Below are 14216 nucleotides of genomic sequence, written 5' to 3' on the forward strand. Positions count from 1 at the left end.
ATCACCTTGATTTCAGTGAGAAGATGCCCTTGTCTGAGTAGGCCTAGATGTTTCACAGCCATGTACTCCTTGTGTTTATGTAAAATTACTTCAAATATAGTCTGCCAAAAATATCTGGATTGTATTTGAATGAAGAAAGTAGTGGAAAAGTCATTATTTAGGCTGATAATCAGATTATGGTACTACATACTTACTCTTGTACTAACCGTCATGTTGAAGCATCCAAAGCTGCTCAACCCAATGAATGCAATCATCCTCAGCCTCACGGTGTCTGACTTGATTGCTTTGTGCGGTTCCTTGATAGTGACTATCACCAATTTCCATGGCTCTTTCTTTCTTGGAGACAAGTTCTGCATTTTTCAAGGGTTTGCTGTCAACTACTTTGGTAAGTGAATCTATAAATATGTGTAAATCATTTGGTCAGTTACTTTTTTTGTGTGTTGTAGACCTACAGTACATCGATACTCTGAGGTTTAGTTTTGCATGGATGTATTTCTCATCAGGGAAATGCACTGTCCAGTTAAACACCAAGGGAGTTGAAAGTGATGATGATTTAGCCTGATCCATTGAAAAAGCAGATTACAAAAAACATGTCTAGCTTTGTATTGGGATAGTTATGAGATGTGCAATGTAATGATATTTTGGAACTACAGTGCCTTCGGAAAGTATTCATACCCCTTCACTTTTTCCACATTTTGTTATGTTATAGACTCAATTTAAAATGGATTCAATTAAAAGAATTTGCCATCAAATTCATCATCACACACAATACCCCAGAATGACAAAGCGAAAACTGTTTTTTTGAAAACAACAATGAATTCAAGTGATATGGCAAAGAAAGTGGCTGGTTTTACTACAAAGCATTAAGTTTGGTGCAAATCCAGCACATGCAATGCAGTTTCTGCACCATCTCTCGTGTGAAAAATAGTCGTAGCTGCATCAAGTTATGGGTATGTTTGTCACCGGCAGGGACTGGGGAGTTTGTCAGGATTTTATCAGAGAGAGAGAGAGAGAGAGAGAGAGAGAAAGAATTCAATACTTAATAAAAACAAATGCAAGAACTACTTGCTTTAAGATGGACTGAATATATTTGAACAAACGACCATTGGCTAGATTAGGTATGTTTTTTTCTCGGGGCATTTCCAAGAGTGCATAATGATGATAAAACCCAGTGGGAGTCTCCCACATGCCAAGCCAAAGTGTATATTATTAAACAGAGAGGACAACCTAATAGTCCAAGGCTGACATTTGGGTCTTATAAGTGTCAGGCAGAGCAACCCATCACAAGAGCATGGATCCAAACCACCTCCTCTATACATGCAGAGATAGTGGTATTTTTCATTCACAAACATTCTGACCCACATATTAGTGCAACTCAGGTAAGGTATCACCCACTAACCTATAGACACACTTACATATTTTAGTCAGAGTTGGGTGAGAGATACCATTGGGTCACTGGAGAGACATATACAGTAGAATTGGTGGACTGAAACTGAGTGGTGCTATAGCAAAGTCTTTCTATTTCGATTTGAATCAATGCACCAATGCCAGACGTCCAGAGAATAATGCACTGCCTTGATCTAATCCCAGATTTCGCATGGCCTGTGAGCTTGAACATTTCAAGCAAAGAGCATTCCACACTTTATCTCTTACAAATAGGATTATACAATGTCATACTGTAATCCAATAGTATACTTCATCTTTTATTTTGTTGGATGAACTCTATGAATCATCTGCAATGGCTAATATAGTGGTCTATATTCATAAAAACCTATATCATATAACTCAGTAGTAAAAATGTAGGGATTCTGTTGTCCCTTCTACCTGAAAAATGCACATCACAAACTCTATGTCTAGGTCATATGACAAAACGGGTAGTCAAGGCTCAATGCATATCATGAGTATTTTCAGGATCAGGTTCATACTTGTCCTCACCCAGTCTTGTTAATAGACCTAGCAGGTCTGCACTGTGAAGAGAAATAATAGCACAGAATATAACCAGCCTTGCCAAGTCTTACTGAGTAGGTACAGTACTCTGCCATTTGTATATGATTGCTCACTTGCTTGATTTTTTTTTTTTTACAGATTTGTATTTATTTAAGTGTCATTGCACATCAATGGCTCCCAGCCCATATGGGCTGATAAGACACTCATATTAGAATAAACATGTGTTTTTCGCATTAATCTCATTTCATTTTAAAGCAAAACAAAAACAAAAAAGAACCAAACACAATTTGGCTAGAGCTCAATTAATTACACAACTACATCACATACACATAGGCATAGGCTATATATGTATATATTCTCCCACATACAGTGCAAGTTTTCTCCTGTCCCAGGCATTTTGGATAAACTGCGCAACATCAAATACATATTTTCTAATAAAGTAATAAATAAAATAAAAATAATATAATTTAAGTTGGTCATCAGAGCCAGAACACTGACTACTTTGCACAAGAGGCTAGTTCTTAAATTGTAATACAAAACACAGTAAAACATAAAATGCATTTAGTTTTCAACTTCCTCATGATCACATAATAAACATTGTCTATCCTCTTCTAGGATTCGGTTGAATCTACCCGTATAGGCCTATAAGGCCTACAAGCAATGTTGTAATAGAAATGTGGCCTAAACAAATCACAAATGTATCTACTAATTATAAACCTAAGCATATGATAAATAAAATGTGAAATAATCTAGTACCCTGTCCTGAAATCATAATTATGGATAGACTACACACAGCAAAGTGCAAATTACTTTGATTCACAGTGAATATTCCCATGTGACCTGTGTTGGCGATGCAAGGTGTTAGTGAAAAGGATGGACACAGTGGGGCGTCACCTGTCATAATGACAATGACTGAGAGGAGTGTGGGGAGGGGGAGGGGATTTAAGGATTTTCTTAATTCAGCTCTGAGAAGTGATAGAATTAAGATTCATCTGTGCTCAAGATCATAACGACTCAAAGAAGGTGGAGATGGATATCAAACTAATAATAACTATATGAATTGGGAGATGAGAGGTACTTTTCCTATTGAGTGGGGTTATGGGAACAACACAATTTGGGATGAGTACTTTGACATCGCGTTTACCGTGACTAATTGTGTGGTATTGTTCCTCACCTCGTTTGTAGGCATCGCAGCAAACTTTTTCGTTACATGGGCAGTATACCATCAAAAATCACTTCGAACATGGAATAACGCGCTACTGGTGAACCTTGCAATTATAGACATCCTCCGTTGCGCAATTGATTGCCCCATTCTTATCACCATTGTTCTGTCTGGGCCCGGGAGTCGTCTGGATTTGGACCGAGTGGAAGAACTGCTCTGCGACGCACAGCTTGTCTCTTTCTCCTTCGGCTGCTGCATCCAGTTGGTCACCTTGGCATGCATCAGCGTAGAGAGATATCTAGCAGTTGCACACCCTTTCCAAATTGATCAGCGCAGAATACGAGTCCTGGTGCTGATTCCTTTGACCTGGATTGTAGCTATTTTTGTGGCGCTACTCTGTTTTACATGTGTGAAAGACTCACCTGTGTATGTAAAATGCAGAGGACTGCCTGTAGAAGCGTTAACTACCTATGACACGTTTGGCCTCTACGTTTTAATTCCGCTATGGTCGATCTGCTTGGCTGTTATCACTGGTTTCTACGCTCGCATATTTTCCCTGGTAAAAGCGCACAATAGGAAAATATTTGATAAAGGCTCATTTCCTCCGCCGAAACAGGACGACAACATAAAAAGTGCAAGAGAAAACGTAGTTGAAGTGGTTTACAAAGGCGGCAAAACGGGACACGATGAACCAGAGAAAGACAAAACAGAGGAGGGGTTGGTTAAGGTTGAACAAATGTTACCTGATGAAAGACAATTATCCAGTAAAGATACTGCTGCTGGTCCAACGGACAGGACTAAAGACCAACATGGCGCCACTAACGGCTCTTCAGACAACAAAACATGGTCTAAAAATCCGGGGGACAAGGTGGAGTCATCCCCCAATAAGGGAGGGATTTTTTTTGCGCCACAGGTGGACAACCCCAACCCCAACGCCGAGGCGCTGAAGTTGATGGACTTGGAAGAGCTCAAGGACGGTAGTTCGCGCGGGCCTCAATCTTTTGGCGATGCCAAAGCAGATGAAGTCTCTTCTTTACCAACTGGGGAGGTCCAAATCTCAAGTAATGATCCAGATCCTACAGCTGCGAATCAAAACGCAGAGGTGGTAGGTGCCGTTTGCATGATGCCATCATTCGTCAACAAAGAGAGAGCCAAAAAAAATAAGGAGAATAAATTGGCGAAGCGCTCTGGTTACATTATTCTCACCTTCCTCATATTCTGGACTCCAATGATAGTGACGGTGCTACTGAACGTCTTCATCTACAATAACAGACATTCAGCCGTAAGTCGTGTTATACAGTGATATAGGCCATAGTGATAATGCATTGACAACGGTACAGTTCCATAAATTGTCATAAAATTATCAATGTCATTCTGGTCTTTCACAGAGTCGTAGACTGTGCAATTTACAGTATGCCTATATGCTAAACTCTCCAGACAACGTTTTTGGCAAAGTTATGTGCTGTTTCAGGAACTATTAATGTGTCTTCACAATAAATAGCCTGCCTGCCATTGTTAGGGGGTCAGAGACTGTTACCTTAACCTCAAGACCCACCTTTTAACATCGGCATACAATTGCCAGTAGCAAGTCCCCTACCCTACTGCCATTCCTCATGTCGATATTCCCCATGTAGCCTGCTGTCATTTATGTAATGTGTTTTGTTAATGTGTTTTATTTATATTTTTGGTTTTTATATGATGTATAGTGTGTTGAGACCGTTGACTGTTGATCATGCACTTTGCTACTTTATATCACCCTTCACCATGCTTTCACCTCTTGCCTTTCAGACAAAGACCGTGCAGGATCTGGAAGTACTGTCTGTCTCAGTTGCCTGCATGACCTCCGCAAGTAACCCAATAACTTATGCTGTTGTAAACCCTCAATTCCGGACACAGTTCTATCATCTCAAGAATAAGTGTAAATCATTTTGGACAAGAAATTAGATAGATATTATGATTATAGTTGTTATTTTGTGGTCTGTGACATTAATTTCAGGCATTTAGTTACCATATGATGAAAATTATATTTGAAAGACTGATAGATGGTCACTCTCTTAGCATTGTAAAATACAACATTCTTTAATTATCTGCAATTAAAAGTCAAATGGCTTTTTTGTTCTTCATTGGGTATGGCTGTACCTGTGTACCTTGCATAATGACAAGGGTTTAAACACGGCTTGTTTGGTACCAAGCTATCAGGTGGATTGAAAGCCGTCACGCATCATCAGTAGTTAATAATCAGTCTGAGGTGTGACATGCTGTGAGACCCAGCATGGATCACAACAAACAGCCCTTCTGCAGTTCAGAGGCGGGGGGTGACTGAGGCTGAGCACACAGCCTGTCTCTGTAATCACCAAGGTCTGTCTCAGTGGGCCCTGCACCCTGGACCAACCACTGGGTCTGTCAGGTCCTCACACGCCCTCCAGCCCCACCATGGGAGGGAAGAGACCTAATTATCACCCCACAGTGAGGGCGTTGTAGGGGTTCTCTCTCACAGCCTGGGTTATTTACCAATAGCTGTTATGAAACACATCCACCATCCCTACTGTACTATATCAACATCAGCTGTTAAATAAAGACATGGCTAGTTTTATGAAGTGTTTTAGTAGAACTATTTATTCTATCCACTGCACCAAATGCACAATTTGTGATTATTTGTCGCTTCTCCGTAATCTAATATACTTTGTCCATATCAAGGTCTGTAATTCATTATAGTGTCCTCTTGAATTTACATCATATCATGTACCATCTTGTCCCCCTAATAAGTCTGATATGTTGTCACAAACCTCAAATGGGTATTAGACACACAACGTCATTGAATAAAACAGAATTTCGCAATGACAGCATGCAAATCCTTAATTCAATCAGCAATCAACAGACAAAAATATTATGTGTACAACTGTTAACCAAATCTAGAAATCAGAGGAATATGGAATAAGGATGTTTTATGAAGATGAACTGAGAAATATTTACAACATTTACAAAAACAATTTACAAAATGAGATTATTTTAAACACAGTGAAGTCTACCAAGTCTTGCTTTTAGAAAATGTAACGAAACCGGACGCACATTTTTTTTTTAAACACATGTCTGATGTCAAAGGCATTCCATACAGAAATCCTTGCTGCATATGTTTAGACCTTCAGACAAAGAAATCTAGTTGAAAATGTTGCTTCTCCTGATCTACATTGATAGGTCTACGTATCCACGTAAGGGCTTCTATTAGTGCTTTACTATTAGTGATAACTTTACTTTCTAGTACTTTATTCTACCTGAAAGCTAACATCTATTGTTTTGAACTGTTCAATGAGGGTCAGTCAAGGTGAAATGTACATCACTGTTGTCTGAGAGATTGTAGTGTAAGAGGTTACAACTTGTGGTGTTGGTTCTCACATTAGGTCCTTTTCAGTATGCCAGGCAAAAGATGTCATGATTTTGACTCACTTGCACATTTCACAAACATTTCAGGATACAGAAAAGATCCTACCAATAGAGCAATGACATCAACCAGTTCATGAATATTCACAGTGGCTATTCATTCCAAATAATGGATGCTTACTTGTTATCTGAATTCACAAGAGTAAGGAAAAAATCTGTTCAATCAAGGGGTTCAAGGACCAACTTTGTATGCTTTGTGTGAGTGGAGAGTGAGGTGGATTGACCATAAATGTGAGTACATGTGTGAAAATAGACAGATAATATTCACAACAATGGCCTTCAATACTTGAATGCCCATGTGCTTTTGCCTTGAGTTGCTTAGTCACCAGGAATAACCTCGAAACAGGAAATTGACTGACAACTGCAAAAATAGCTCCTATCCAACCTTGAGTTATATAACATGACACCATGAACCATACTTAATATTCAAAAAATAATTTGTGTTTTTTCAGGCAACAACGATTACCAAGTTATTCCAACAATTCATTACACTCCTGTAGTGGAAGGAGAAAGTTTCAGGTTCCCCTTCATTCCAAGGCAGCCACATCTAATCCCATGCAGAGTCCAGCATCAGATGGCAGAGCTAGTCAGACCCTGACCTCTACTAATCTTATAATCCCTCTAGATTCTGGCAGGTTGATGCTCAGGGGGCTCTCTCCCCAGCATCTGGTACAGTACATCTTCAGATCAGTTTGTCAAACAGACAGCTGGGTGTGACATCTACAAGGCAGATACTCTGACAATGTTGCTCTGTGAGTAGACGATGGAGCTGGTAGGGCCGTCCCCATCTGATGAGGTCACCACCGGTGCAGGCAAGGTGACCACAGAGGCAGTGATGTAGGGCGGGTCACACTTCAGGGGCACTGTCTCATCACGTTTGGCATTCAGGCTGGACCGACTGCCGCAGAGAGGAGAGAGACATAGGGTGACAGGCCTTATTATGTGTGTGTGTGTGTGAAAGAGAGAGAGAGAGAGAGAGAGAGAAAGAGAGAGAGAGAGAAAGAGAGAGAGTCCCTACCTGTTGACCACTGGCCTCTCTCTGATCTGGATGGTGCTGAGCTCTTGGTTACAGGTGGCCATGTTGGAGTTGGGCAGGCAGAAGCTTTTCTTTCTGTGGCGTCTGGAGCAACAGGAGAGGCCGTGTGGAGAGGAGGACAGGGAGGAGGAGCGAGAGCATGACTTGTTCACCATGGACACCTCCATACAGTTGGTCTCAAAAGTCTGCTCATCCACAAACTCATGGTTCTGCAGAGAGACATGAAAATTAATGTAATGGCAGTAAATGAATCACACAGACATTACTTATACATTACTTATACATTACTTATACGCTGTATCATAATGACCTAAGATGTGAGTAATGTGAGTTTGTAAGTACAAAACCTATACTAAGCCCTACAACACATACCATCTGTGAAAGCGCTCACCATTCTCTCCATAAATGGGCAAGATATGGTTCCATGTATGTGCTATATTGAGCCACCAGAGGGCATAACAACACCATATAAAGCTGATCCACTCTCTCCTCTTCCCTCCCTCACGCACTGCAACCTGTCATCCATAATACACACCATAAGAGGCCTAAATGTTAACATGGATGCTGGCATCAAGGGTTTTGGAGGTTTACCCAGATGTCAAAGCCTTTCACTGGTTGAAGGACCCAGGAGGACTGTCCATCGCTCAGGAACACTGATTTACTGTCCAGACCTGAACATCTCTCCACAGACCAGATAACTGTAAGTGTAAAACACTTACATAGCTAACATTAAAGAGGCTTTTTATCTCTCTGAATTATACATAAAAATGATGTACGCTCGTCTGTTTTGAGGGCATAATGTTACTTGGCTGGTGGAATGCATGTTATCTTTGGCATACTATGGCACTCTATTTCCCTGATGGCACTCTATTTCCCTGATGGCACTCTATTTCCCAAGCCCATTGGTAGCTATTTTGAAATTTTAAACTATACTATGTATAGTCCATGCAACAGGTCTTGGAGACTGTCAAACTAGGGCTGTAACCAGGGAGTTAAACTCTTGCCTCCGAAGTAAGACAGAAAAGAATATAGAATTATAACATCATGGGCTATAAAGTATGTGTTGTGAACATTATCAATGATAAATAATGGTGTATGTTTCTCATTTCTACAATGGAAAAAGGTAACTCAAGAGTGAGGGGGTGAATGAGTGGGTGAGACAGAGAGCTTATTGGTCCTGAAGGTATTGTGTTTTTACCGTGGTTTTCTCTAGGCAGTGCAGCAGGTGGTGGTGTTGGCTCTCAAATGGACGGTTATTGGGCTTCCCTATCAGGAGCTTTCCTGCTTCTTTGGAGGCCTTTGGGGCACACAAAGAGAACAACACAGTGACTATACTGTAAGTGAAGAGGAGAGGAGCAGAGAGGGAGTTAATTAAACATAGATCAGGCTGAGGGAGGAGAGGGCACACAACAACTGAAAACATAGCTCTGGATGGTGGCAGCCAATGCGAACCTGGTGGGGTGGAGACATTTTAGAAGTTGATAGACATTAAAACGTTTTTCTTTCATGAGAGTTAATACTTATAGACATGCATCAGCAGCTGAATTAGTGACAGAGGTCAATGTTAGATTTTAGTGCAACTGATATTGGCAGACCTGGATTTAAAGAGAGTCATAATTCTGAATCCCACCAAATACAACATTCATCCTAGAAAACCACACACTTCTGAAATGATGAAGCACACAACACCAAGTGAATCATGGAATACATGTTAGTCTGCAGCAAAGCCATCGACTGGATGTACTATCAGCCAATATACTTAATACACAAATTAAAAACAGAGTTTAGAGGAGATGAAGACTGTGTGGACGCCCTTTCACAAGAGAAGGTGATGCGTGGTACCTCCCTTCCCCTCCAAACCCTGTTGGACAGACATGCAGAGCTTGTTCATGAGTCAATGTGAGTAATGCCTCTGTTCCACCAGCAGGGGGCGGTGGAGAACGGTGTGTTGGGCCTGCTGCTGTGTGAAGAGAGAGCTTTGAGAGAGAATGTCAATGCTGCAGCTGAGACGTGTGAGTGGTGCTGTTAGAGAGGGGACGATTACACTGAAGCAATGGCAGCAGTTACGGCATGAGAAGAGCCCCTGTGTTACAGCATGAGAAGCCCCTGTGTGTCGCGGCATGGCCCAGAGCAGAGCGGCATGCACCAGTCACGCCCGGTTGGCCCCACCGTCGGCCCAGTTACCTCCTCCAGTGAGTCGCTCAGGAGCCCACTGTGTTTGTAGCGCATATAAGCGTTAGTGCCCCGGCTCTTCGCGGCACGGATTTTAGCAAGCCGCGTTTTCTGTTTGAACAAACACATCTCTGTTTTAGAGCTCCAGAAGGTCCCTCTGTGCTGGTTGCCTCTGCATCCTCTCAACAGCAGCAGTCAGCACTGCAGTCAGAGTTAGCACTAGAACCCACCTTGTGAGCACTGCTACTTTGATGACAGCTTTAGTCAGAAACACTGTATGTCTCACACTGCAATACACACACACACACACACACACACACACACACACACACACACACACACACACACACACACCTCATGCATGCAGGCACGGACGCGCACTCACACAATTTAACATTGCTATCTACAGCTCCTCTGTAATGTCCATTCTATTCTGTGAGGTTTAAAGACAGTATTGTACCTTTTGGGCTCGTCGTTTCTCTGCCCTCTGGCTCTGGTGGTAGATGCGGCTAAAGTTTGACACAATGACAGGGACAGGCAGCGCGATGACCAGCACCCCACTCAGAGAGCAGATGGACCCAAACACCTTCCCCACTATGGTCTTGGGCACCATGTCACCATACCTGAAACACAGAGAAGGAATACCACAGGAGTTGTAAGTACATTGGGAAATACATTTCCTTGAACTGAGTTCAAAAGTGTAGTATTTGTGATGCATATGCAAATGTTGTTTCTGTATTGTTGTTTGCCAAAGGAAGTTATCTCAGACACTATCGCTAATGAGCATACTATACACACACATATACATACACTCACCGGCCACTTTATAAGGTACACCTTGCTAGTACCGGGTTCGACCCCCTTTTGCCTGCAGAACTGCCTTAATTCTTTGTGGCATAGATTCAACAAGGTGCTGGAAACATTCCTCAGAGATTTTGGTCCATATTGACATGATAGCATCACGCAGTTGCTGCAGATTTGTCGGCTGCACATCCATGATGCAAATCTCCCGTTCCACCACATCCCAAAGGTGCTCTATTGGATTGAGATCTGGTGACTGTGGAGGCCATTGGAGTACAGTGAACGTATTGTCATGTTCAAGAAACCAGTTTGAGATGATGTGAGCTTTGTGACATGGCGCGTTATCCTGCTGGAAGTAGCCATCAGAAAATGGGTACACTGTGGTCATAAAGGGATGGACATGGTCAGCAACAATACTCAGGTAGGCTGTGGCGTTTAAATGATGCTCAATTGGTACTAAGGGGCCCAAAGTGTGCCAAAAAATATCTCCCACACCATTACACCACCACCACCAACCTTTGAGTTACTGTTGCCATTCTATCATCTCGAACCAGTCTGGCCATTCTCCTCTGACTTCTAGCATCAACAAGGCATTTTTGCCCAGAAAACTGCCACTCACTGGATATTTTATCTTTTTCGGACCATTCTCTGTAAACCCTAGAGATGGTTGTGCATGAAAATCCCAGTAGATCAGCAGTTTCTGAAATACTCAGACCAGCCCGTCTGTCACCAACAACCATGCCACGTTCAAAGTCACTTAAATCAGCTTTCTTCCCCATTCTGATGCTCGGTTTGAACTTCAGCAGGTCGTCTTGACCATGTCTACATGCCTAAATGCATTGAGTTGCTGCCATGTGATTGGCTGATTAGATATTTGCGTTAACAAGCAGTTGAACAGGTGTAAGTATTCACCCCCCTGGACTTTTTCCACATTTTGTTGTAGCTTTAATGTTTAATGTTTAGGAATTAATAAAGAATGAAAAGCTGAAATGTCTTGAGTCAATAAGCATTCACCCCCTTTTACTCATTCCTAAAATTTGCTTAAATGCAAAAATGTTCTTCAAGTTGAATTGAGTCCACCTGAGTGCAAGCATAAGAGTTCATGTGATTTCTGAATGAATATCATTGTTTTTATAGGGTCTCTGAATTGCATAGGAATCAATTACACACTGTGTGGATTAGGCTGTTACCACCAACTCAGCAAATTTCATAATTTTATCTTGATCCTGACAAACTCCCTAGTCCCTGTAGGTGACAAGCATACCCATAACATGATGTAGCTACCACTATTCTTCACAGTAGGATGGTGCAGAAACTGCATTGCATGTGCTGGGTTTGTATTAAACTTAATGCTTTGTAGTAAAACCAAATAAACACATTTCCAGCCACTTTATTTGCTGAATCACTTGAATGCATTGTTGCAAACACAATTACTGTATAGATGTGAAATACATTTTTCATTAAGGGATTCTCTTTGACCACTCAGTTATATAGACCAATTTTGCAGTGTGACTGGATGACTGTGCTTGTTTTTCTTCTCAGCCATTCAACTTTGTAGATTTTTGTAAGTCTCCCCAGGCTTCAGGGTAGCATTCCTGAGCAGTTTTGTTCCTCTCCATTTGCTCAGTTTGTAATGACAACATGATCCACACAGTGTGTAATTGATCTTATGCAAATCAGAGACCCTATAAAAACAAAGACATTCATTCTGAAAACACATTAACTGTTATCCTTGCACTCAGATGGACTCAATTCAACTTATTGAGTTATGCCTTTAAATAAAAAGTCACACATCTCATGTGGAATCAATAAATAGGACTTTCTGAAGTTGCTTCCTGGCCTACTTTCTCTGCCCCATCATGCCGTTCATCTCTAAAACCATGTTTCATATATAATGGCAGAGGCTAACGCTCTCACGCAATGATGAGCCACACAACACATTTCCCACAACCTCTGTGAGCCAAACAACTTGTGAAAGACACAGGGAGCCATGACATGTTCAGAGAAAGAAAAGTAAAGACGACACTGCAATGTCAAAACCTGTAGAGATCCTTTTAAAAGTTTGCGGGCCTAGTTACAACCACTCAACACTGTTTTTCAATCCCACAGCTCAATGACTGTGAGACACAATCAAATGAACAGAGTGTACCTTCAACACAAAAACATGTTATGAATACATTAAAGCAGTTGACTCAGGAGTTGAGAATTAGCTAAATTCTTTGTCTATCTCACCGTTGGCCCTAAACATGTCGTTTTCAAACATCATTCAAATGTTCAGAAGACATTTAGGATGAGCAGACAAAATGGTGTCCATATATCAGATGGTACAGAATTGGCCCATTAGTTGGATTAATGCACCTGTCTTCAGTGAGGCAGTCAGCCTGTCTTTGCTCAATGTAAATCTACAATATAACTGCCGTTAGGATCTCACCGTGCTTCCTAAGCCTCTGTACTAGCTCATGGCAGGCTGTTGTCTGTCCCAGGTAGAGCCACAACTTCATAGTACATTTCTCGTAAACATTTTATGCATTCTACAGTTTCCCCTCTGTGTAGATGGGGTCATAATTCAACATCAACAAATAATGAGGCAGCGTACTCGATTTCCTCCAAACAATTAATAGTGCTGAGCACAAACCTGAAAATTACCATAATTACTTTAACACAGCCCGCATGGTCATGAATAACCCTCTGTCAAAGTGTCATGTCTGAGGGAGCATAAAGACAGATAAGAGTGCAAATGACGGAGATAGTGTGTAATAACAAAATGGGGTCCCTGCAGTCTCCTGGTTCCTAAATGTCCTCCGTGACACTCCTGCATGAAGGGGCCAGTGGTTTTGCAGGTGGCAGGAATATGACGGATTGGGACCTTAATGTGTTACTGACCTGAGAACGCCATTACCTCCCCAGAGTAAGACAAATGCAGGTTTGAGAGGACATCAGCATTGCTCAGTGGCTGTGACAGCCGCGTATCTCTCAATGGAGGCACGGTAATGTGAATATATCGCTACACGGGATGTTGAGTATTTCATAAATGAAGTTGTCTAATGCCCATGGCCGGCAGCTTGAATCATTAGCCTCAGGTTTCCATCATGTTGGTCTAACAGCCATGCAGGCCCTTTCCCTGAACCAAGGGGAAAAGATGTAAAGTGGACATTTCAATATCACGCTTGATGTGAATTCATGTACAACCGTTTTCTTTCAAGATAAGTGATTCCATGCAGATGTTGTTAGTTTGATAGCTCAGGTCAAGCCATTTCCCTATGTAATCACTGCTTGTGCTTAACAGCATATGTCAATTATAGATACGTACCCCTGAGATCCTGGTAGAGGATATACAAGAACACATTAAATTCCTACCGTACATATCAGTGAGTGCTTGCATGTGTTATATAAAGCCTGTAAATCTTCCGCCGTAGATTGAAGACCCATCTCTTCAGGCTACATCTTAACGGTCCCTCCTAAAGACCTCTTTACCTCCACTACCCCCCTGTACAAGTTTCTCTCCTGTTAATAAACAATTCCTTCTTCTAGCATTGTGACTGCCAGCATTGATTACTTAGTCTTATGATGACTAATGAATAGATGATTCACTTACTTAAACAAATGTATTTGTTGTCGCTTTGGATAAAGTCATCTGCTAAATGCCATAAATGAAAATGA

The 14216-nt window shown here is 41.5% G+C and overlaps 2 protein-coding genes across 2 annotated transcripts in view; one reads left to right on the forward strand and one right to left on the reverse strand.

Moving 5' to 3' along the window:
• Positions 1-3014: 3014 nt before the first annotated feature.
• On the forward strand, positions 3015-4505 carry LOC310802204 (histamine H2 receptor-like; the record flags this gene model as incomplete). Its single annotated transcript, XM_083666497.1, has 2 exons — positions 3015-4086; positions 4498-4505. The coding sequence occupies 2 exons, from the start codon at positions 3015-3017 to the stop codon at positions 4503-4505; spliced, it is 1080 nt and encodes a 359-aa protein (XP_083522623.1).
• A 2762-nt stretch (positions 4506-7267) lies between these two features.
• The window catches only part of kcnd2 (potassium voltage-gated channel, Shal-related subfamily, member 2), a gene marked incomplete at both ends in the record, with an annotated part of 31567 nt that continues 24618 nt past the window's right edge, over positions 7268-14216 (reverse strand). The window contains 5 exons of the mRNA XM_083665821.1: positions 7268-7445; positions 7566-7792; positions 8782-8880; positions 9768-9866; positions 10216-10378. Coding sequence (XP_083521947.1) covers positions 7268-7445; positions 7566-7792; positions 8782-8880; positions 9768-9866; positions 10216-10378 — 766 coding nt within the window. The remainder of the gene's footprint in view (positions 7446-7565; positions 7793-8781; positions 8881-9767; positions 9867-10215; positions 10379-14216) is intronic.

Source organism: Argentina silus, assembly GCF_951799395.1.
Source record: "Argentina silus genome assembly, chromosome: 3".
Lineage (NCBI taxonomy): Eukaryota > Metazoa > Chordata > Actinopteri > Argentiniformes > Argentinidae > Argentina > Argentina silus.